This window comes from Pelodiscus sinensis, chromosome 5, assembly GCF_049634645.1.
Source record: "Pelodiscus sinensis isolate JC-2024 chromosome 5, ASM4963464v1, whole genome shotgun sequence".
NCBI lineage: Eukaryota > Metazoa > Chordata > Testudines > Trionychidae > Pelodiscus > Pelodiscus sinensis.
In genome coordinates this window covers 62289949-62315652 of record NC_134715.1, presented here as the reverse complement: position 1 = coordinate 62315652, position 25704 = coordinate 62289949, and the positions used below count along the sequence as shown (strand labels likewise).

The 25704-nt window shown below is 42.4% G+C and overlaps 2 protein-coding genes across 4 annotated transcripts in view; both read right to left on the bottom strand.

The window, feature by feature from the left end:
- The window catches only part of TMA16 (translation machinery associated 16 homolog), a 156399-nt gene that overhangs the window by 95659 nt on the left and 35036 nt on the right, over positions 1-25704 (bottom strand). The gene's annotated exons all lie outside the window — the stretch shown is intronic.
- Positions 7990-25704, bottom strand: part of NPY5R (neuropeptide Y receptor Y5) — a 39003-nt gene continuing 21288 nt past the window's right edge. Inside the window, exons 1-2 of one of the 3 annotated variants that reach the window (XM_075930148.1) lie at positions 22820-24886; positions 7990-16278 (exon numbers count right to left, since the gene is read on the bottom strand). In XM_075930148.1, coding sequence (XP_075786263.1) covers positions 14935-16269 — 1335 coding nt within the window. In that variant the 5' untranslated portion in view covers positions 16270-16278; positions 22820-24886 and the 3' untranslated portion in view covers positions 7990-14934. Of the gene's footprint in view, positions 16279-21485; positions 21858-22819; positions 24887-25704 lie in introns of those variants that run through there. The other 2 variants (XM_075930147.1, XM_075930146.1) reach the window with 2 other exon arrangements.

Here is a 25704-nt window from a genome sequence, read left to right as displayed (position 1 = left end):
CCTCCGGAATAAAGCCCTTTTCCGGAGGATCTCTCAAAGTAGGAATAAGATTTAAATCCCCCGTGGATTTCCCTATCCTGACTTACCTGATTTGCATGGCTTTTCCGGAAATTGTGGCCAATTAGTGTATTAGTAGCCTGTGTGTGTTGCTAAGGTGGGAAGAACCCTTTCATTAGAACATAGTTTCTGCAGGAGAGCTCCATTGGGAGGGGGAATTGGCAGCAGGGAGAATTCAGCTCCATATGGGAGCACAAGCAAGCACAAGCAGCACACTGATAGAATTATTAAACTCCCCTCAGTCCCATAAGAATAATCCTAATAAATGAGCATACTCCAGAGAATTGGGCAAATCTGATAACAATACCAGAGGTGGGGAACCTAAGGCCTAGGGGCCAGATGGAGCCTGCAGCTTGCTTGGATCCAGCCCTTCAGGCTCAGGGCATTCCAGCCTCCCATTGTGAGGTGGGAGCATACAAAATCTACTAGGGTGGGGCCCCTTTAAGCAGGTGTGCAAAGGGAATATGGGAGGTGTCTTTCTCTTCAGTTGGGGTCACTTCAGTGAGGACTGTTTTTGTTTTGCTTCTCACTTGTGTGTGGCCCCAACTGATTTTTTTCTGTGGGTCAGCAGCCCTGACACAAAGGTTCCCCACTCCTTCCTTAAACTGACCTTTGGCTGTAGTATAAACCTGACTTTAGTTAGCATGTGCCGTAATCCGGCACTGATTGTATGGTTTCAAATTAAGGTGATACTTGCTTATGAAGCTGTTCTTAGACTCAGCATCTTTCTATATCAAGTTTTGTGTTTTCACCCTTCTATACTGCACAGAAAAATATTTTCTCCTACTGAATATCAACAAACCTTGACAGCTCTAGCTAATCTCAGTGGTAAGACGGCTTCAAGCCAATTAAAAATATTCATGCTAAAGATATTACACAGTTGGATCCCAATGGTTAACATTTTAAACTGCCTTAAGAGTTTTCAAATGATTGCACGCTACACAATGCACACTTTGACATGCCATGCCTTTCAGATTCTGCATGAGATAGGAAGTGTGAAAGGACAAAGAACTCATCTAGACAACTATGGTTTTTCATGTAATGTGTTGCGTTCAACTTACTTTAAAACATTATCTAAATTCTTACATTACCCCTGTGAGTTCTTGTTTTATAGATGTGGGGAAATAAGTCATAGGATAAGTCTACAGAGGAATCTGTCTAAAGTAGGATTCGAATTTGGGGATTCCTGACTTCCAAAATAAACTCAAACCAACAGAACATTTTGTACAGACTTTTAAAAGTGCCTAGTGATGTTTTAACTGTGAAGTCAGTGCATACCATCTTGGTCCTGACAGTCAACTGCAAGACCACCATTCACTTAAATCAATACAGGGTCGTATTCCATATGCTGTGCCTATATATTCACAATGTAATGGAAAAATAGTGAGTGGGATTTTTAGAAGTGCACAGGCTTAACCCAGCTCCCATTCAAGTCAATGGACCATGAGGTTACCGGAGGGCTTAGATGTCCCCTCTAGGGGGTGTCCGAGAACAGTACACTTAGTCACATGCACCTGGATGAGTGCTGAGGGAGGGCTTTTTGAGCCACCACCACATTGCTGAAGGCATAGTTTGGAGCTGTTTGTCTGGTTGGTAATACAGCTCCACTCTTCTGTTGTCCTTATGACGGGGTTGCTGCTTCTCCTTCCCTACTGTTGACGCCAGCAGTTGCTGTGTGAACCAAAAAGTGTTTTCAGTCTGATGGGCTCCATTTCCTCTCCATTGACTGTTACAGAGCTGGCAGTCAAGTTTTTTCATAACTTTCCATATCTGGGAATAAAGCCACATCTCCTGAAAGAGCTCAAACTGGTTTTAAAAAAAGCAGCAGCCCATCAGCTTAGCAACACAAGTTTTCCACAGCATTGGCTCCCTAATGAATACAGAATCCAGTCCCAGGTCTTTGCTCTAACATTCAGAGCCTTCCATTGGACAGCTGACTGGCTCTCCTGCCAGGACCAGAGTCTTCTGAGACAGCTATGCTCTACAAAAATGCTTTTGCTTCATCCACACTCCCAACTGGGCTGAAGACAAGTGGTGTGAAACGCATACATTTGATATCTGCAAGCAAGCAATCTCTAGCTAGCCAGATTGTCAGACAACATTATTCAGCTGAGCAGAGAGAGCTACTGACTAACCTTTTGAAGCACAAACCATCTTCCTGAAGCCCAGTGAAGCCAAACGAGTCATGACAGCCACCTGCAGAAGTATCACTATTTTCAGTTTTATTTTTCCTAGTTTTATTAGTAAATGGATGCCTCTAGTGCAGAATTCTTACACTTGATTTTATTTAAACTCTGGCAGATAACTGTTTCTGAGCATGGGAATGTGTGGATAAAATCCATAGACTTTGAGAACTCTGCTTATTGAGCAGTTCTCCAATAGCCAAAACTAACTTAAAATGAACAACCTCACTGTAAAAAATCACACACAAATATAACTTGTTAGGCATTCTTAATGATAAAGTGTTTTTCATTGGAATTTTAAATGGAACAAGCTGTGTCATCTTGACTTGGCCTGAAATTATAGAATCATAGTTTAGAAAGCATCTGGAGATGTCTCCTAGTCAGCTCCCCTGTACTCCAGAAAGGACTAATGGAAGGGGAAGTTAATGATCTTCATCTAACCACCTATGGTCAGGTCTACACTAGAAACACTACATTGGCACAACTGTACCAATACAGCTGTGCCTTTCTAGAGCATGTGGTGAAGATACTCTATGCCAATGGGAGAACAATCTCTCCTCAGCATCATTACTCCATTTCTGCAAGAGGTGGAAACTGTCAGTGGAAGAGTGTCTCCCGCTGACATAGCGCTGGTGTGATGGATAGGCCAGCACTCAGTGATTAAAGGGTTAAACTCAGTTAGCTAGCAAGAATGTTGATAGGAGGCCAGAAGAACCAATGGGATACAGAGCTGAAATCTGAATTGTACTTGGTCTGCACTTTCTTTGTGTGTCTTCTGAGTTAAGGACTGGAGGAAGCAACATGCAGTAATCAGAATTATCATGCTTACAAGGAATATTGGGCACAGGAGTGGCCTGGACTGTGAAGGGATTCGTGAGTAAATAAGGGGGAAAAGCATATTTAGTCACAATCAGGGTATTTTTCTTTGCTTTGGTTGTTCGGTTAAGCTTCTCTATGCAAAATCCATGTGCTCACCCCAACCCCATTCACTATAGGTATGTCTACACTACTGCGCTATTTCGAATTAACTTAATTCAAAATAGTTAATTTGAAGTAAACTAATTCAAATTAACACATCTACACACAACCTATTTCAAAATAGCATTTTGCTATTTCGAAATAGCGTGTCCACACTGAGTGGACCCTGAACCAAACTTAAGGCTGGCTGGAACCAGTGCAGGCAATGCATCAGGTTAGGACTCAGTGTGTGAGGCTGCTGCCTGAGGCTAACTGAGCTCCGTGCTTAAAGGGACCCTACCCCCAACCTAGACAGACAGTTCTCAGGGTTCCCCGCTTGCTTGTCTACCTCGATGAGGGACAGCAAAGCAGTCCTGTCTTGGAGTGCCCTGAGTGCCCGCACTCAGGACAGTACAGCACTCGGCCACATGGAGCCACAGCTGCCCCTGGGCACACCGGTGCGTCTTGTGGGGTCGTTGCCATCAGCCCGGCTGCACTTACTGCAGGTTGCCATCCGGGAGGTCCACCGGGGGCTGTCAGGATCCAGGAGGCCCTGAGGAAGAGTGTCCACACTGAGGAGCCCTCAAAGCCACCCCGGCCCTCCCCACCATTCCTCCCTTATGTCCTTCCTCTTACCCTCCCTAGCTCCCCTTCCTGATGTCAAATAAAAGACACGTATGTTCAAAAATAGAAACTGGGTTTATTGAACAAAACTGGGGGGGGGGGGAATGAACCCCTGGGGAGACTGGAAAAAGGAGGTGGGAGAGGGTGGGGGGGAAACCTGGGAGGAGGGAGCTGGAAGAGGGAAGCAAGGGGAAAAGGGGGAGGGGAAGCTCAGGGCTCAGGGTTGGGGGTCTCGCCAGACCAACTTGAGTTTCATGCAAACCTGCTCCTGGGTTTGCATGTGGCCTTTGGTGGCCAGACTGGCAGCTATCCTGCCATAGATGGCCACATTCCTCTGTCTAGTGCGGAGATCATGGATGTTGGGAGCATCCCTTCCCCCCAAACCTGAATAAGGTCCATGATCTCCACCCTGGACCAGGAAGGCATCCGCCTTCTCCAGCCCCTGTCAGGCTCCTGGGAGCTGGCAGACTGCTCCTGGGGAGCAGAGGAGGGCTGGATGTCAGTGGCTTTCTGGCTCATGTTTTGGGGCCACTGGATCAGGGGCCCCGGTGGCCACTGCTGGCTCTGGGCTGGCAGGCTTGGAGCTGGCACAGGCACTGTGGCCAGAGTCTACCCCTTTAATGGCTCCAGGGCTGGGGGAGAGGAGAGTAAGTTTTCCTGGTTGTGCCCAGAATGGCCACCAGGGCTCCCTGGGAAGGGCTGGAGGCCCTCTATTTTGAATTAAGTGTCTACACAGCACTTATTTTGAAATAGCTGTTTCGAATTTGGCATTACTCCTTGTAGAATGAGGTTTACCAAATTTGAATTAAGCGCTCTGCTATTTCGAATTAATTTTGAAATAGCAGTTTGAATGTATAGATGCTATTAAAGTTAATTTGAAATAATGGCTGTTTATTTCAAATTAACTTTGCAGTGTAGCCATACCCTATCTTAGCTGTACCTAGAAAGACTACATGCTCTGTGTTTGTAATTTGTTTTTCTCAGTTGTTCTGTAACACCTAGCAACCAAGTGTGCTTTATTAAGGATATATTTTTATTTTATTAATAAAATCACGCTCCCTAAGGTAATGATTTGATTCTTGTGTCCTGGAAGGCAACAGAAGGTCTGTATGTGTATGCCTGCTATGTGTGTGCCCCTCTCTTCTGCACTCAGGCTTCATCTATATTGCTTCCTTCTTGCGCAAAAGCCTATGCAAATGAAGCGCAGATTAGCATATTGCTGCACTTCATTTGCATAATTAATTAGGGGCCGTTTTTGCACAAGAGGCTTTTGCACAAAAAGGAGCTGTGTAGATGGCTCCTTTTTGTGCAAAAAAAAACCCTTGCGCAAGAGCCATTTTTCCTCATTGTTTCAGGAAGATCGGCTCTTGTGCGAGAAGGGGGTGTGCATAAAGGACCGTCTACACAGCTCCTTTTTGAGCAAAAGCCTCTTGTGCAAAAACAGCCCCTAATTAATTATGCAAATGAAGCATAGCAATATGCTAATCTGCTCATTTGCATATGCTTTTGCACAAGAAGGAAGCAGTATAGACATAGCCTCAGAGTGCCAGAGTGGGGAACAGCCCTGACTGCAGGTATGAACAGTTCCCTCAAAAGAGCTCCCCTTTAGATTCAGGGGTCTGAACAAGTCTCCCCCTTGAGGCTGAGACTGTCTTAGTCATGGCCTTTCCCAGCCTGTAGATTCTCCCATGAGGTTCAGACATGTCCGCTCCCCCCTATTGGGTTTAAGGAGATTTTAGTCAAGCTGCTCCCTCCTTTGTGGGGCAGTGCTGGTTACCTCAATTAGCTTCTCCTTTAACTAGTTTTCTCCAGTTACTCCCAGGCTCAGTAGGCACCCTTCTCCTCCTCTGAGGGATGATGCAGAATATATACAGCTCTCTTCTCCCAGATCATTCCCAGTTGGTTGGCTGAAAAGGGAATCTAGCCTCACCTAAAGTTCCTGGTCCGGAGGCCCTTAAACTGTAAAATCTCCTATTTCCAAAGTCTTCTGCATACATGTCAGCCAATGGTCAGGGCAGTGTGTGTGTGTGTGTTACACCCGAGTCCTCAACTGCTGGGACACAAGGTCCCATCGCAGCGGGCAGCCTAGGGAGGCTGACGAGCACCCCAAAAAGTTTAACATCTGTGTCTTTGACCACTAGGACCGGGGTCCCGTTGCGGCGGGCAGCCAACAGGAAGAGCTTATTACACCTCAGATTTTGACTGCTAGGATACATGATCCCTTTGCAGCGGGCAGCCTAGGGAAGGCTGAGAGATGCCCCACGGATCTGTCCTCTGGAAGCGACACGATCCAAACGCCCAAGCTCTCCCTATACTGTCCCTTATGACCGGCTGGAGTTCTTTTAAATTGTGCTTGGTTCTGTTACAGCAACTGAAGGAGTCAGGTTAAAACTTAACCAGTTACAGGTTTATTAAAAAGGCTTATAAAGCATGTGGTTACAATGGATATTGCTCTACTTAACTGCTAGCAAATATAGATCTTAAAATGATTACAAAGGAAAAAGGTTAGAAAATAATGGTACCAAGTATCAGCTTAATCTTTAAAGAGCTCTAATACTATGTATATACTTAAAGGACACATACAGGTAAAATTTTTAACCCCTTCTATGCCTCTCGACTCCAGCAGGTCAGGTTGGGGTTGGTCCCTCAATTCCTCAAAGATGAATACGAGGTGGGCATCCGCATGGAACCTCGGGAGGTCAAACACCTAACCTGGCCAGCAGGTAGATAGCAGATCGACGCTCAGAGTGAGTGTGCTGCTGGACCCATCTTTGTACCCCTAGGGGCCCATATCCTCTTTCTATTCTAAGATGCCAAATTGTACTGGTCTGTTTTTGTGGCGCCAGCTCTTACAAGGGAGTTTCAAATAATTTACACTTGTAAGAGAGAGAGAACTAAATTAGGAGTACTGGACAGTCTTTGCTGGGTGGGAGATTCCTCCCCCCTGGACACGAGTGTGATTGTATCAATATGGGTTTCAGTCAAGGGCACTCCTCGGCAGCCTCTTGGTCAGCGATTAGTTTGACCACCCTCTTATCTCTGCTCACAGTTGTCCAGGGTCACTGGGTGAGCTGGCATATCTGGGCCTCCTGTCAAGGCTTTCAAAGATTATGCTGATTTTACTGCTCTGTGTGCCCTGTATGCTTCCAGGCAAGCAAAGATGGATATTACGGGGGGGGGGGGGGGGGGGGTCGTCCATGTCTGGCTACAATACATCAAAGCTTCCCAAAATTATAAAGGACCATGCCGCATGACCAGAGTGGTCTGACTGCTAAGTACTATTCCCCAAAGGGGAAGACTGCCCTATCACATCCTCACACAGAACACTCAGAAAACGTGGACCTAGATGACAGAGCTCACTTCCAAATAAAGTAAGCCTGACCACAGATCTCATCACTTTCAAAGCTAAATGCTAAACTCATTTATTTGAGTTAACTTTGTCAGGAAATTCTCCACACATGCTGATGCACAACAAACTCTCTCTCATATAGATAGGGAAAAAGAACAATTTCCTTAAGCTGGAGGATGCAGGACTAACTGTTCTGTGAATCTCCTGATTTCAGCATTCTCTAGTGCTAGATTACAATATATAGCAGTCTAAATGGGGTAGAGGGTGGGAAACAAATTCATTGACTCCATCCTCACTTCAGAATAGGAAGGAAGCTATTTAACATTTAGAATCTGGAAGGCTCCCAGTGCTTCTGTGTATCTTATATAGTTGCTGTGGCAGCTTCTTGGGCTGAACAGAGAACTTTAGCTATGTATTTTATGCTTCCATTAATGTTCCCCAAAGTAGGGAGCTGAAAGGTTTTAATTGTGAAAATAGTTTTTCATCCAAACAAACCCAACAAAACAAAACAACAAACTACAGGAAAGTCTGAAAGGAAATAGCCTGGAAAAGGGAAGGAACTATTCCAATTTTCAACCATGTATCTGATTTCATGTTCTGAAATTCCTCTCACTAGAAGGCTCCAGAGTCAGAGATAAAGTTAATAAGATAAGTATTACCAGGCCCACCAACAGGGGGAGAGGCAAAGGGGGTAACTGCTCCGGGGCCCAGTGATTCAAAGGGGTCTGGGGCTCTGGCCAGTGTGCTTTGGGTGGTGCTGAGGGTCAGCTGCCTAGGCCTGTCCCTTCCGCCTGAGGGCGCCTCCCCCCCCCCCCCCCCCCCCCCGTTGCAAGACCATGGAATCAGGCCCTCTCCTCCCTTGCCCAGAAGTCTGAGTCTGTCAGCTCAGGTGAGTATTACACTTTGATTAAAATGTAAACCAGATCCTCAGTTGGTTTTGTTGCCATAACTTCAGAGGAGCTACATAAGTTGGCACTGACTGAGGATTTATCTGTGTGTTTTTCAAAGTTTTTCTCCCATGAAAGTTGGTTAATATATTTTTAAACATATTGTTCAGGCATCACCAACAGAGATACTTGCAGAATATTCACAGAGGGCATAGTAAAAATGCTTTATGGAAAAAAAAAGTTTACAGAAGGTAATACTCAGCTGCCACAAACTAATAAAGGATATCACCATCAGAAATGGAAAATTATCTGCTTTTGTGGAGCCTGACTTTGTGGAAACTTGAATATTGAAGGAAAGACACTACTAACAGCTATGCAATAGATTTCTGGAGAGATAATATGTCAGAAATATAATATTGTGTTAAAAGTAAGCTGACAATTGTTTGAAGTATTATAAAAGACTTCTTTTGCCTGAAATACCTCCCACCAACAAACACAATAAAAGAAAGATTTTGCCTCTTAGTTTGAAAAGTTTGAGTGAGACCACTGTAAAACTACAAACGTGGTAGAAGGAGATGCTGTATATGGGAAATAGTTTCCTGAAACATGTTAAAGTTAACAGGAGGGCCATTTACAAATAGGAAAATGAAAACCAGAGACAGGACAAAGCTCTCTCTGTTAAGTAAGAGATAGGTTTAGTGAAAAGCTTAAGATCTTTTGACAAAGATTTGCCAGGACCAAGGGATTTTTGTTCATTTAAAATTATATAAATTGTAACCCATCATGAAAAATGGAATATATGCTAGAGGGCAGGGAGGGGGGAGGAGAGAAGGATGGTAGAATGGTATTGAGTTCTGTTTCTGGGAACAACAGACACTTGAGTTCTATTCCTAGCTCTGCCACAGATGCTCCACATGACCTTGAGTGAGTCACTTATGTCAGCTTTTCAAAGGTGGGTGGATGCCTCAAGTGCTTCTCAAAGGAGTTGAACACTGCCAGCTCCCACTCAACTAAAGGTTACTCAACACATCTGAAAAGCAGGCCGCTTATTTAGGTGACTAAATTTGGATTTAAATGCTTTAGTTTCAGCATCCAAATTTGAAATTTTGCCTTAGTCTTCTGGAGACAAACCAGTCCCTCCTGCACAGCTGTGGAGCTCCCCTGGCAGAGGAATCCATATGGTTTCCTTGTTTAGGGGACGCTGAGAGAGTCAGATTGGGAGAGGCATAGAGGAGGGATTCATACCCAAAAGGCAGTGTCTTCCTGCAAACAAGTACACAGGAAATTTGAGAGTGCAAAGGACTGGAGAAGTTGTTGCTACACAGGTATTCCTTTGAGCTATAAATTTTATAGATGGGCCTTAGGCCTTTATGCAGATGAGTTGCTGGTTTTCCTTCACAAAAGACTGACTTTTCCCCACAAAATATATAGGTTCAAAACTAACCTCCTTTCTTAGGTTTTTCTTGATGACGTCTATAAAATGAGGATAATACTTAGCCTATGAATCCCCCTGAGGAACTTAATTCATAAACATAAAGTGCTTAGAGATCCTATGGTGAAAAAATTGTAAAGAAATGTGAAGTATTATTATGATTATTATTTTATTATTAGAGAGGTCAGTTGTTACATTTGAATAGGGCTGTGAAATGATTAATAAAATTAAAAATCATGAGAGAAAATAGTAGTGATTAATTAGTTTTATTCACACTGATAAACAATAATATTTATTTAAATATTTTTTTATTTTTTCCAACATTTTCAAATAGATTGATTTCAATTACAGCACAGAATACAAAGTATATAATGCTCATTTTATATTATTTTTATTACAAATATTTGCACTGTAAAAAGAGAAACAAGAGTATAGACACAAATTTAAATAAAGCATTATTATTTTAATGAGTATCATCAGCATGAACATGTGTCATTTGGAATGATGGTTGGGAGGGGCATATGAATGCTTGGCATATTGGTCATGGACATACTTTACAACACTGGCTACAAAAGTGCCATGTGAATGCCTGTTTTAACTTTCAGGTGATTGTAAATAAGAAGTGGGAAGCAGCATCTCCCATAAATATAAACAAACTTGTTTAATGTAGCAATTGGCTGAACAAAATGTAAGACTGAATGGACTTACAGGCATTGAAGTGTTACATTGTTTTGATTTTGAGTGAAATTATGTAAAAAACCTCTACATTTGTAAATTACACTTTCATGATAGAGATTACTCTCCTGTACTTGTATAAGGTGAATTGAAAACCTTTGGTTATCTTTTTACAGTATTATTTATGTAATAAAAAATAAGTGAACACTGTATTCTGTGTTGTAATTGAAATTAATATATATAAAAATGTGGAAATACGTTTAAATTGGTTCCATATTATTTAACAGTGCAATTTTAAACTGCAATTAATTGCAACTAATCTTTAAAATCTAGTTAATTTTGTTCACGTTGATCAAGCAAGTTAACCGCAATTAACAGCCCTAATTTTGAGCATTAAATATGTAGTAAATTCAGGACTGTATCGAAATTGCAAATTAGCACTTTAACAGTGTATGTGGGAAAGGGGTTCCAAGTCCTGCTTGCAAGCTAGGGAGTTCTGTAGCAATGCATGCAAGCAGATTCTGTTCTGTCAGTACTAGAAAGAGTCAGCTTAGAGCAGGGCCGGCCTGAGCCATTCTTTTGCCCTGGGCAGCAGCCGTCTATAGGGGGCGCCCGATCGAAGTGGTAAGGGGCGTTGCGCGCCTGGGCGCATGGCACCCCTTACCACTTCAATCAGTGCCCCCCATAGGTTGCCACCCAGGGCAGCTGCCTGACTCATAGACTTTAAGGTCAGAAGGGACCATTATGATCATCTAGTCTAACCCCCCGCACAGTGCAGGCCACAGAATCTCACCTACCCCCTTCTAGAATAATCCTCTCACCTATATCTCAGATATTGAAGCCTTCAAATAGTTTGAAGACCCCAAGATGCAGAGAATCCTCCGGCTGTGATCTGTACCCCATGCTACAAAGGAAGGCTAGCCCCTCCCCCCCCCCCTTTAATCCGGCCCTGGCTTAGAGCAAGGTGGAGTAAGTTCTGTGTCTCTGCCTTAAGATCTGTCTACACTGCAATGGGCAACTCTGATTGCAGAATGTATAGGCATACCCAAGCATCAATCAAAGCTAGCTCAACTAACTGCACTGAAATCATGGCAGCATGAGTAACAGCTACTTGAGTGTGCAGCCAGGTTCGGGATGAGAGCAACTAGCTTGTGCAGCCATCCATTTGGTTGCAGCTTCACTGGTAGTGTGACTCAAGCTAGCATTGCTTTAGCCACAGCAAGAGTATCTAGGTTGAGTATCTCTACACCTGTTGCAATCCCATCTCCCGGCTATAGTAGAGACATACCCTTAGGGAGTAGCCTGATTTTTCTCTCTCTGATTTGGGGTTCTTGTAAGTTATCATTCTGAATTCTAAGAAATAAAGCAGTGTTATGGTGAAATCTGCTACCAAGATTATTTATCCAACTACTCTGTATCCTGCAAACTGGACAAAACACATCAATGATGAAATAGTGCCACAGTATACATCTAATTCCACACCAACCATTACATATAAGGCTGTCTGTGTTTAGTTTTGGTATCTTGCTTTTCTTCTCCCTGCTGATCAAAGAATGCCCTTTTAATGCCACCAGACTGAAATGTGAACTGGAAGAGAAAATGAGAAAGAGAGAGGAATTAATGGCTTAAAGCTCACTTTGTACCCCCACCTTTTGCCTCAGCATCTGTGCAAAGCCAGTTTGCCTGTGCTGAGTTAAGGCAGCCAGAAGCAATGAAATCAGATTTTGTTGAGGAAAATGCAGTTTAAATTGAGAAGAAAAAGCAACAGTTGCAGTAAGGAAGACTTAAGGGCAATTGGATTTTGAACTTTTTCCAAACACCAAAAGATTTGGCACCTATCTCAATAAGGAAGGACAGATATTTGCCATATATTTTCTTTGAGCCTGTGATGGGGCATCTTCCATACACTGGGCTCTAAGGAGTTACTAGACCTATTGAGAGGCTGTGCAAGAGGCAGACAATCAGATAATCAGTTGCAAGGAATAGCCAATAAGGGCCGGGTTGGCCCATATAAGAAGGCTGCAGGGCAAAGCAGTTTCAGTTACTCCCTAAAGCTAGAGGAGGGAGGGGGACTGGCTGCCTTGAGGGCAGCAAGCACCCCAGACAGAACAGTGCTGCAGACAGAGACCTGGGGAGTTCTTAGGTGGGCTGCAGAGATCTTCAGGCTGGAGTCCTGAGGCAGGACAAAGAGGCTGTATCTACACTCGTGGCTTCTTGTGCAAGTACGGCTGTTCTTGCGCAAGAATCTGCAGAGTGTCCACACTACCCACCCGCTCTTGCGCTAGTAAATTTACAGTACGGCATGGTAAGAGACGGATCCTTGCACAAGATCTACGCTCTTTTTTTAACAGGTGTAAGCCCTCTTGTGCAAGAAGGCAGTGTGGATGCTCGGCAGGGATTTCTTGCCAAGAAAGCCCTATGGCTAAAATGGCCATCAGAGCTTTCTTGCGCAAGAGAGCGTCCACCCTGCCATGGGAGCTCTTGTGCAAAAACACAGCTCACACATGGCAGTTGCGCAAGAAAGCGACCACAGACTTCTTGCACAAGAACACTTGCGCAAGAAGCTGTCAGTGTAGACATAGCCAGAGAGTGCTGGGTGCCACAGGGAAATGGCCTATGGAAAAGTACCAAGATGTTGTAGAGGACACACCATCTATTCTACAGAGTCCTAGTGCTGGGACATGGAGAGTGGGTGGGCCTGGGTTCCATCCCCCTTCCCCTGCCTTGCCACTGAGGAAATGGCCAATTGGCTGCAGAAACCACAGAGGAAAGTGGCACAGCCCCAGCAGAGTGTGATACTGTCTCCAGAAAGAGCGTGGCAGAGTCAGAAGTCTGGAGGCATAAGGGATCTGTCAAAAAAGGCTTTTTTTCTCCACAGATTCCCCCTCTAGACTGCCGCTTTTTGCTGACAAAGTGTTGAGTTGGCAAAACGTGGTGGCCATTTTTATGCAAATTAGGTGCGGGATATTTAAATCCCTGCCTCATTTGCAATGTCGACCTACCTAATCTGCATCCCTCTGCCAACAGAGGGATGCAGTCTAGACATACCCAAAGAGTCTGGAGTGAGGAAAGTCAAATGGTTTATTTTTGTGTCTGATATTTGTCCCATCTGTGACTGTGATTTGTTTTGTTTTTTGTTTTTTGTTTTGCAGGGTTTTCTAATTTATTAAACATGAAGAGAGAGGGATGTTGGTAAAGGGAGAAGGAAATGGGGAGGAAAAAGAAATAGAACAGATAGTGGACTGGGCAGAATAGCCTACTCCTTAGTAAAGGTCAGACAATGTGCCAGATTCTGCCACTCTTGATCACTTGGAGTCATACCTTACTCCACGTGTAGTTTAATTCATTCCAATGGTGTTAATTGTGGAACAGTGTATTTTTCAGTGTCAGGGAGGCAGAACCTGATCATTTGAACTTAAAACAGATGCAGGCACTAACTTGTTCACAGAGATACCGGGGATAGCAAAAAGTCAAAGTGGGCTCTTAAAATTAAGCAGGCACTGACTCCACTAATTGGCCCTAGTGTCTGCTGCTTGGATGCCTCAGGCAGTATTTGTTATCTGAAAGATCACAGAATTCTCCAAAAGAACAGACACTCTGTAGAGAAAAAGGAATCATTTACTTTCATGAGGGAAAAAATGTTTCTTTCTAGTTCTTCTTTTTTCTCTTGTGATTTGCTCTCTCAGGGCACATCTATGCAACAGGGCAAAAGTCAAATTAAAAAGTCATCATTTGCATAGCTGAAGTCAGAATAGCTTAATTCAGTTTTTGACGCTGGCTACACAGCAGGAAGTCAAAAGAAGAACACTCTTCCTTCAACTTCCTTTATTCCTCGTGAAATGAGGGTTATAGGAATTGGAGTAAAAAGTCTTCCAGCTTGACATTATTTTGAAATATCTGCTTGCTGTGTAGATGCGCATTTTGTTATTTTGAAATAATGTCTGTTATTTCAAAATAATGATGCTGTGCAGACGTAGCCTCAGGGATTAGTGGACAGACTTAATTCTGATTCAAAACATACTGTTATTGGAGGGAAGTCATGAAAGTAAGGACAGACATTCTATCTATGTTCAGGTCAAGTTGAAAATCATATGAAATGACAGGACACCATAAAATTATCAGAAAAAGGGTAAATTATGCTAACTAAATCCAGAAGTATGATAACAATTTATAATACAGTGGTTATCCACACAGTCATCCAAGTGAACAAGACCATCTGTAAAGAAGTGGCCAAAAAAGTGTTAGTATCTGGCAAATATAATAGAGAGATGTTATCTGGACTGGGCGTATCGATAGCAAAGAAAAATATAAATTTGTTCTAATCACATCAAGCAATAAAAATTTATTTTAATTGGTTAAAATAGTCTGATTCATTTTAAATGATATTTAGCAATAATTGCTTACTATAGCTTCATGAGAGATGGCTAGACTAATTTCTTACATGAATTGTGAATTCACAGTTGAGATATTTACAATATACAGCTGAAACATTTCATTGAACTATTAAAATGATATTATAGTTTTGTACAGTAAACATGATTTCTTCCATATAATAGGTAAACAAAAGACAATTATAATCTACCTGTGTATTTCTGTGTACACAAGAGGCATGTATAAACCATTCAGACCTAGAATTAACCATTCACACTTATAGCTACTAATCATTGCTAGCCACAATTGATTCACACCTAAAACTGAATAAAGTCTTGTATACTTCTGTATGCTTATAGACATAACATTGTTTTATATTTTAATGTTGAGGCTTTAAAATCATGATATTTGATAGCATGGAATCAGAGACATCAAATCAGCTTTTATGCCATTGTTAAGGAACCCATATAAGATGGGATTCAGGCAACAGGACATCATACCCAGTAAGTGACATATGCAGTATACTAATTTAAAATGCCTATTAGAAATCAGATTGGCATTAAAATCAGTAACAACGTGAAAAAGATGAAGAGGCATCCAACTGACAGCAAAAACTAAAATCAGCAGTGTCAGTCTGCAGAAAGCCCTCCGAGATCTTGTCTTAACTCGAGTCATGGATCGGGATACTGTGATCATGTCTTGCATCTCTGAATTTTCTTCTGGTTTCATCTCAAAGCAGATTGGCACCCCTGGAATGAACTTACTTGATGAAGAGAGCTGGCTTTTCTCTGTACTTGAGGTTTCTGGGAGTTTTCCAGAATTATTCTGATGATTCCGTACAATAGCTGGCATCACACTTGCAGTCTTTTTACTATACCTTTTTCTGTGTTGTCTGACACATGTACAGCTCCATCTAGAACTGCTGGAGAGTTGCACCTGAGACCTGCAACTCTTGGGTGGATGAATTGTCAGGTTTATCATCTCATTTTCTTCAAATTTGCTTTCCTTGTTTGACAATCTGGAATTTACGCTCCTGCAGACGCTGGTATGACTTATAGTTAAACAAACCAAAGGCAATATATACTGCATGAGTAATAAAGAAATCGTAAAGGCAATTCTATATGAATCAGATGGCCATGATTCGATGCAAAAATGTCTGCTGTTCAGTGCCTCTAAATTAAGGGTTTCATGGAGATCTACAATTTTGTGGAAAACTGGCAGAGGGGAGCAAATTGTACAACCAAAAGCCCAGATAGTTGCTATTAAGAAATAGCCATGTTTTGATGTTAAATTGCTAGAAAGGGGATTTTTTATCATGCGGTATCTGACAATAGCAATGGATATTAACATTAAAGTTGAAACCAGAACTGACACGCATTGGAGAAAGGGCATAACATGGCACATGATTGCTCCAAACATCCACTGATCAAGCAGGACAGATGTTAATGTAAAAGGCGAACAAAACAGTACAACTAAAATGTCAGAAAAGGCTAAGTTTCCAATGAGAATGTTTATTATTGTGTTCTGCTTGTGTTTCATTAGAGCCATCAATATAAGTAGATTTCCTATGAATCCAGCAAGACTTATAAATGTATACAGCCCAATCAGAAAGTACTGTAAGTCATCTACACTGCTCTTATAGTCCTCCCAGGCAGAAAAATCAGAACTCTTGATAGTAGCAGAGCTGTTCTCCTGAGTAAGCGTTGTGTTATAGTCTTTGAGTTCTAAATCCATATTACAGTCCTGCTTAGAATCAGAAAGAAGTTAATTAGCAACTTCAGAAATGATGATATTGGTGTTAATCAGAATTTAGAGAAACAGCCATTTTTTTTATTCTTTCATTGCATTTACAAGTGTAGTAATATTATACTTTGTCCTAAATCCAGCATAATTATAAACCCTCACCAAGTAAGTTCCATAGATCTTAGCATGTGTTATAGTCAGACTATGTCCCAGCCCTTGGATCCTCATATTTTGGACTTACTATTTGAAGTGTGGTGCAGAGGATGTAAGCAATTAACAATGGAAAGATTGTGGACCCTTTTATTCATGAGTGACCAGCTATTTACCTAAGTAGTCCCTCTAGAGTCAATGGGACTAGTCATTTGAGTAACTGCTCACCATTGTGAATAAGGAGTTCATAAGCTGGCTCTGTGCAATAATTACACCATCCATATAATATAATTAGGGTACCTATTTCTGTCACATGATGACAGATTGTACCAGGGGTGCTTACAAATGCATTTGTTCCAGCATTATTCCCTATTTTCATAATAGGGAATTTCACTAGTAAAGGAATATTTCAGAAAGTGTCACATTATAATGGCCACTCATAGTTCCACAGAATTCAGTTCTCACTGTGACAATTTTTGAATTGCATAGCTGTCATACTCAAGTTAATCTCCTTACTCTGGAAAATAGTATTTAACACACATTTACTAAAGGTAGAGCCAAGTCCTGCAGAGCTCACTGAGTTAGTGTTTTTGTCAGTACAGGTGAAATTGAGGTTTCTAGGTTAATGCAGGTAGTCAGATAAATCCTAGCAAATCTCCTTTTTATAATAATGGAATCAGTGAAATTCCAGCATCATTGCAACAATGCAGTTTGTTCTGTTATAAATTATTAACAACAACAGAATCATCAGAAACCTCCTCTGGATCCTTCCTTGCCTGCTCTAGCAACTAAGAGATTGAAGTCTAGTGTGTATATACTACTTGATGATGCTTGGTGTCATGAAGATCAAGGGAGTTGTGTTTACAGAGTTCTTGTACTATGACTAATGATTTCCTCAAAAGCCACTTATGGTGGCCTTACTGCTTCCTCTTGTTTCCTGTTCCATGCACATTAGGTGTACAGCCTGCTTTTTTTACAATCACGGTAATGTGCACAGTGTCATTGTAGTGTGTGCTCATAGCCTGTTACAAGACATCTTGTAAGTGTTCAAGGTCCAGCCAAGTATCCCTAGAAGGTTAGTTATTGCACAGAGCAGTAGGAATGTCCACTGATGTTTTGTGCTTTGTGGTTACAATAATGGGCTGTTGAAGACATCTGTGTGTGCACTGAAACTGTGCTCATCCCAGTATCAAACTGCCTTAGAAGTCTGGAATCTCCCATTCAGACCCTTTGATAAATACAATGCAGCTCTCTTATAGAAAAAGATGGACTACAAGGAAATCTCACTCAGTTGTGCAGGAGGGGGAGAAGAGAGGGAACTTAGCTGTCTCCAAAATTGATACACTGTGGAACCAGACCCAGTATATCCTTCATTTTAGCTAACTTCTGTTGTCAGAGGAAGTATATTTAGTTTTGCCCCCAAATGTGTGCATATTTGAATTAATTATAAAAACTAATTTTGCTGCTCTCACTTGTGGGTTGATGTTCCCTTTTTTATTTCTTTTTGAGAGGTCATGAACAAAACTGATGTGGTACTCCTACTTAAGAATGAAGAAAGAGAATTGTCAGTACCAGCTGTGGGAGAGTGGTATAACAGTGGAAAGAAAGAGACATTTGGGCTGGTTTATACCTTAAAATTAGCTCAAACTAGCAATATCTCTCAGGTCTGTGAAAAATGTCATGTCTTGTGTGATGCAGGTAGGTCAACCTACACTCCACTATAGATGCAGCTAAGTCAACAGAAGAATTCTTCCCTCACCTCTTGGAGGTGGGGGAGAGGTAGTTTTATGACAGAGACTGAAAAAACACTTTTGCCACTGTACAGGTTGAACCTCTCTAGTCTAGCATCCCTAGGACTCGGTGCTGAACCAGAAAATTAGCTGAACCATGGAAGGTCAATATTGTTTAGCAGCATTACCAACAACTTCCACTGCTTACTGAGCTGTTAGAAGACATCTAGGGGTAAATTAGAGCTAAATAACAGCATAGAACACTGAGAGCCAGGACTGGTGGCTGTAAACAAACTTTATGGGACTGCAGAAAACTTGGCTGCACCCATGATAACTAGACATCCACGTAACTAATATCATGCCAGACCAGGGATATTGCTGGACCAGAGTGTGCCAGACTAGAGAGGTTCAATCTGTAGTAAGTTTTTATGCTTCAGCTTTGATACCTTAGTGCTTGTACTAAATATGTACCCAGAGCCAACATGGATGCACCAGTTCTCCATGCCTCTCCCAGAGATAGTGATTCATTACATATATTGGAACTGGTGGGTATTTTACTAAGCTTGGGCCACAAATGTTGTTTGTTGTACTGCACTGGGGCATGCTAGCCATGCAAAAATGAGGGATTGGGGATGGTTTTAGAAATGACTCAGTAAGAAGGCAGTTGCCAGGTTCTACTGGTTTCTCATCTGACTCCCAACACTTACACATGTCTTCAGCTTGAGTAGTTGAATGAAACTGAAAATGCTTTCCTACCATAATGCTGGTTTTCAGTCCACAATCACACAGTAACATGCTATTGATATCATTTGGACTTTTGTGCTTACTGAGGCTTCTCTCTTGCTGATTGGTATTAGCAGCAACTTCTACTGCTGGAATTTCTTTACCATCTCTGCTCCTATTCTTTTCAATCCCATGCATTATGAGATTTTCAATATGACATAGGTTCCTGGGTGCCAGTTACTTTTAAAAATGGGACTTTGGCTCTTAAGTCACTATGGTGCTTTTAAAAATGTTTCCCTTAGTCATATTTAAAGTGAGGGCCTTACCTGATTAGTGACTGTAAAAACAGTGTCTTGTAGTTCCGTATTTTCTCAATGGTTTCCTATCATCTTTGCTCTATAGTCACCATTAAATATATAAATATACTATGAGGTAGGAAAATGTATCATGAACATCTTAATGACGTCTTCCTGAACCAGGTTCATCATCTATGTTCAGCTGATGAATCTTAATTTTCATCTTTCCTTGAACACCTTAGTAAAATTGGTTCTCCTATGTTATGTTTTCAGGAAGATTTTGGGGGATAGGAGGTTGTTTTTCTGTAGCCATTTAAACTGATCTAAAGCCTTAAAATGGCACAAGGAACTAAACTACTATCCACTCTCAATTGAGTTTAAGATATAAGGTCATCTAACTTTACATTGGTTTAACATGTCTGAAGTGGATTATATTCATTATTCCACTTTAAGGCATGTGATTTTTGTAATAAAAAGAGCAAAAAATCCATAAGTCATAATTTTGGAGGATGAAAGATTTTGGTGTAAGCTTGCAAACTTGTCTCTCTCACAGTTAGTCTAGAAAAAATATATTAACTCGCCCACCTTGTCTCTCTAATATCATGGGACCAACTTTGCAAACACAATGTTAAACATGTACAGTTAAGCACCCAGAAGCTAGGAAACATAAAAATTGAATACAATAACTTTAATGCTGCCCTATTGTATATGGGTCTTATAATAATCCATAATTACTTAATCTTTGGCTAAAATAGAAAACACTGAAATACGTTATCTGATCAAAAAGTCATATAATTACAGAATATGTCATAATGCCCATACACAACAAGGTAGTGTTATAGAATTATAGAATCACAGAATACTAGAACTGGAAGGGACCTCAAGAGGTCATCGAGTCCAGTCCCCTGCCCTCATGGCAGGACCCAGTACCATCTAGATCATCCCTGATAGATGTTAAGGAAGTGCATTCACAAAAAACACAGATTCCAATTATTAGAACTAGTAAATTCAACAGTTAACTTCAGTTTAAGAACCTTTGAGCTCTGAAAAAAGTGACAGAGCCCTTTAAAAGTCCACAAAAGTGCTTTATCATATGTTAATAATGAAATATTACTTCTTGTGCTTAAAGTAACATTGTTGATAAAAAGATCATAAATATTACAAAATTGTCTGGAAAAATTTCCACAGTGAGCAAATAATCAATTCATTAAAATGGGATTATGCCTCCAAATTTAAAGCAATATGATATAATACAAGGTAATAAATACCTTGCTGATCTGAAAAGTATGCTTAACATATTAAAGTGTATGCTACTGAGCACACAGAGTAACTGTAACAAACTTGTGATAAACAACCAAACACAGGCTGAAGACCTTACAAGTTCAGTTATGTAATGCACTCTACTTTATTTGTCTAGAGAGAGGCATTTTGGATTGTGCCAACTAATCGAGTATATTGTGTTTGTCCTCCAACCAACCATCTGCAGTATACTGTTAGTTACTTAGACAACATCCTAATTTCATTAAGCATAGATTTCATTGAGCATAAATTCCAAGTGATCCTCAGTAGAGTATTGCCAAGGTATCACTGGTTAAAAATAAAAGGATTTATTTTAAAGATTCACAGAGCTAGAGATGGCAAACACGTGCTCCTTCCAGGGGGGGGGCATTTCTCATATTCTGTTAGCAAGTAGGAGGTAAATTAGTCATCAAAATTTAAAACATGACTGCCAGAATATGTATATTTAAGGGGCATTACATTAAGTATAATTCAACAACGTGGGAGGTATACGGTAATATTTACTTCCGTTTCAAGGCTACTGAATTACACTCTCGAAAAGTGCTTCATTCGATACTATGTGCTCTAAAAAGCATTTGCTCTGTATTCCAGCAAAGCGAACGCGACTATAACTAAGGAGCAGAGATTCCCCTCTAGCAGCCTGGCTCCTGAATTGCACCTGGCTCCGTTCAGCGTGGAGCCAGACCCGCTAGGATGGCTTTGGAGCGGCCCAGGTCGGGCAGTGCCCGGCGGCGGACTGTGCGCCACAGGTGCTCTGAGCCGCCCGCGGGTGATGCAGGCGCGCGGGAAGCGCCCCCCTCGCAAGCGATTCCCCCGGGAAGCAGAGCGCGCGCGAACTTCTCGAGCGCAGCTGACGGGCCGGATCCGCCTCCCTTAGCTCGCACTGGGAACTTGCCTTGTGGTGCCGCGGGCTCGGGGCCCTCACCCAGCCCCTCCTGCAGCCGCTTTTCCTCCCGCTCCCTCACCGCGCCCCGCTCGCCAGCTGCGGGGCTGGGGCTTCGTACAGTACCTGCCGCCTGCGCCTCTGCCTTCAGCGCCCGCGGAGAGTCGGGCGAGGCCCGGCTGCTCTGTCGCCCGACGCCCTGCAGCGGAGGGAGGAGGCAGCTCGAGGGACCCTGCTCCGTGGTCCGCGCTGCTGGGGAGAGGCGGTCCCGCCCCAGGGCTGCCTGCTGCATGGAGCAGGGGCGAGCTGGGGACTGGCGCTGCTCTGCGGGGGAGACTGCAGCGGTCCCAGCCCAGCTCCTCTCCGCGCTGCTGCCCGGCTGCCTCCCTAGCCCCACCGCGCGCCTAACTCCAGCCCCCCTCGCGCTCCTCGCTCCTTCTCCAGCCCCCTCCCCGGTGACTTCCTCTTAAGGTGGCCGGGGGCTTGCGGCTCACCTGGCTCACGCTGCTCGCTACAAGCAGCCCAGCCCAGCGCCGAGACCAGCAAGATCTTGTCGGAATCCGGAGTCACGCCACTGCGCTCGGTGGAGTCACTCCGCATCGCTTCCTCCCTGTGTAACCGATCACAACCTACCATGCGGTGCCCTTTACATCCGACCGACAGTACTAAATGCAGTGCAGTGTCTGCATCCTCCCGAACCAGCGATCGGCAACGTGAACTTACTGGATAGGAAAATTACATTAATTGGCTGGATTTAAGGACATCTTTCTTCTCTCTCCTCGCCCCAGCCAATAATGTTCCTGTAGTTCACGTTTCTGATCGGCGAGTGCTATAGGATCCAATGGCTTATCGATGTTTTTAATGGAGAATTTATGTCCATTAACCGTACTATCCCAAAGTCATCGGAGATGCTTTGCTAGCAGGCAGTTTATCGCTGCTGGAAGCCTAGAGAAAGAGTAAAGAGCGATGAGGCGTTTTGTACGAACCATTGCCTCGGGCGTGGGTCTGATTAGATCCTTTGTCTGACAAGAGTGGGCGTTGGGGAGTAAGAATGGGTGATGAGAGGATCAGGGTGGAGAAAAGTATCAGACCCCTTGAATCCGTCTCTAGGCGAACCCCCAGGGACCGAGAGGGAAGAATTCTTGACACATTGACTAGCCTGTCAGTTTTTAGGTTCCTGGGAGTGGAAAGGGGCAGATGGATCCGCATAGCTTATAAAAAGCGATATACTTACTATTTTTAAAGATAATAAGTGATTTAATTTCGGTCGGATTTAGGAGACAGTAGTAAGCATACAATTCTCTTTTAGTTTGGAGATGCAAAAAACAAAGTCAAATAAGGTTAACTGGACATCTACCTTTTAATTGAAAAAACAGATAAGCCAAGTTTTGCATGCAATTGTGCACGTACTACCAGCTCCAGCTCTGCTGTTTATGGAAAGTGTTCCAACTTTGTATTACCTGGATGTTGCTTCCCGACCCAGTGATCAGGGCTGTTTATCTTCTTCCTGTATTTGCCAGAGTGATATTTGTAAAATGTAAGGACTTTCTATTTTCCTGATAGATCTTTATATACTCTGCGATTTGGTATTCCAGATAGCCCACAGATCACAGTCATTGGTCTATTTCAGCAGACGCTCTAGAATCAAGAGAGAAGCTAAACGAATATGAAATAGGTCAGAAGCCAACAAATCATTTTAAGCCTCTCTCTTAGGTTTTACCTTCATATGTGCATGCAGAGCAGAGAGAGGGAATGGATGCAAGCAGCTATTTTAAAAAATGATATATTTTTAGGTATAAAAATGGCAGATCAATCCTGGTCATGTAACTATTAAATAGGGCCAAAGTTGAAATGTTGTAATGTGGAGAATACGAAAATAAAAAGGAGAGGGTTACAAAACTGTCTTCAAAATAAGAACATCCTTGCTAAGAAATAACAAAGGCTGGATCTAGTTCTTGTTAATGTTAATGGGATTTTTTTTTTTTTGCCATTCTCACTTGTCAGAACAGGATCAGGCCTAATTCAATTTATGCATTCAGAGTAAAATCCATTGTACATGCAAAAATCCTGAGTAATCAGTCTCTGTGTGGTTGGAGTGGAGTGGGGTTCCAGAAGTGAAATCCAGTCCCACAAGCAATGACGTGAGTTGGGGATGCCCCAAACTGCCCCCTTTCCCTTCACACATTGCTCTTTGCTGGTCATTTTAGTACAAGTTTTTCATCAGTCTCTGAAATGTCTCCTTCACGCTGCGGGTATATTAAGATCTTAGGGCTGCCTAACTTTTAGAGGTGCTGAGCTCTAAGAGCTCCAGTTCAAGTCAATGTCTACTTAATGTCTCTGACAGTCAGGCCTTACATTAGTAATTGTCAGAAATTTCAGGCATACAATTACTCTGAGTCAAATCCTATTGTCATTACAAAGTCTGATATTAGTGTAGCAGTCACATTTTGAAAATTTGGAATGAATTAAATAATTACAACTTTATGATTTCTTCTAATGTATAAGAAAGTTATATACAGTACCTCTGCTGTTTGAAAATGATGCTTTCCACAGGACAACACGACTGACCGTCCCATTTTCTCCCTACTTCCTTCTCCTCTGATTCCCTCCAAAATGCATGTATTTAAAAAAAAATCTACAGGTTATTTGTGCCTCCATTTCTGTTCTTTTCCCTTTCCAAAAAGTGCAAGCCAGATTCCTTCCTTATATAAAACAATTAGGGATGAGCATGGAGAGCAGTGGGAAGGGGGATTTGTAATCTCCAGTTATGACATTTGTGCAGCTTAAGCCAGATGTGTCACAGTGAACTGGCATAACACATGGCAGAAACCATGGAAGTAATCATTTTACTAGCATCAGCATTATATGCATGATACCGATGGCATCATAGGTGTTAACTGGCTGAAACTGGGAAGATGAACCATGTGGGAACTTGAGATCTAGTCTTGCTTCCTTTGAACTCACTGGAAGCAGAACTGAGCCAACAGTGAAGAAGTGAATGACTAGATGGATATTGTACCTCTTCATAGTCCCCTGAATGCTAGATTTGCCTTGTGCTTGTGTGATTTGTATCCTCTTTCCCCATTGAGTGCTAAGGTTCATAATAGTGTGTTGTGAAAGTATTCCCATTGATTTTAGTATTGTAGTCAGGGACTGTGGGTCTAAGTTCCCTCTGCTGAGCCTGCGGCTAGCTATCCAACCCCTCAGGATGGTTAATGAAACCAGCTGGGTCACAGCAGAATAACCTTGGCTGCCGGGCTGCCTTTAAGTTTAGCAAAAGCAGTAGTTTACAGGCTTCCATCCCATGCTGGAATACATGGCAATGAAATGGTAGTTAAGGAAGTGAAAAATGCTTAAAAATGGAGACAATTTGAAAATGTGAAGAAATGAAAATGTGACTTCTTTGAGTTAGCAGGAATTTAAAAGTTTAGTTAAAAAGAAATTTAAAATATAATGTCAGGAATTATGGATGAAGAAGAAAAGATGACGATTCAATCAAGTACATGGCAAAAAAGAGGAAAATTAGCTGCTTCAAAGATATGAAATGATCAGTGAAGTACTCACATTTGGATCATTAACTGGTCACTGTAGCTAGAATAATAGTGTATATTTATTGAATAAACACAAAGATGAAACATGGAATACATAGGATTAAAGAAACAGTCGGTGACTCGACATGGGAATGCAGAGAGTCTTCCTAGGAAAGGAAAACTCACTATGAAGATTGCACAGAAAGGCTTAAATTCAGCTTGTGCTATCTATCATGGAGCTTCATTGAATAGTTTCAAACTTGTGGAAGCACTGGCACCTCCTTCAGGACTAAAATCCTGAGCCCTGCTATATCTTGCAGCTCAGAAGCCTGAAGGCCCAGCACACCCTGTGGGCCTGCAGCCCTGAGTCCTTGCATTACCTGTCCATAGGGCTAAATTCTCAAACTTTGGTGCCACCCTCTATGGGGCTAAAGCCCCAGACCTGGCATCCTCCCCTCATGACTAAATCCCTGAGCCCCAACAACCTCTACTCATGGAGTTAAAGCTCTGAGATCCCCTGCCCTGCAGCTGAATCCCTGAATGGGGAAAGTGTATGTATGGGGAGAAGGATACAGGAAATAATCTGAGAATTTAAGGCCTGCTTCAGATGCTATAAAGTGACAATATGTCAAGTGAGATTTAGTGACAGTATCAGAAGAGTGAGGTAACATTAAAAAACCCTCTTCTAATGTTTTAAGGGTACAGAGCAGGCTAAGGGTATGTCTACACTACCCCCCTAGTTAGAACTAGGGGGGGGGGGTAATGTAGTCATACGGAGTTGCAAATGAAGCCCGGGATTTGAATTTCCCGGGCTT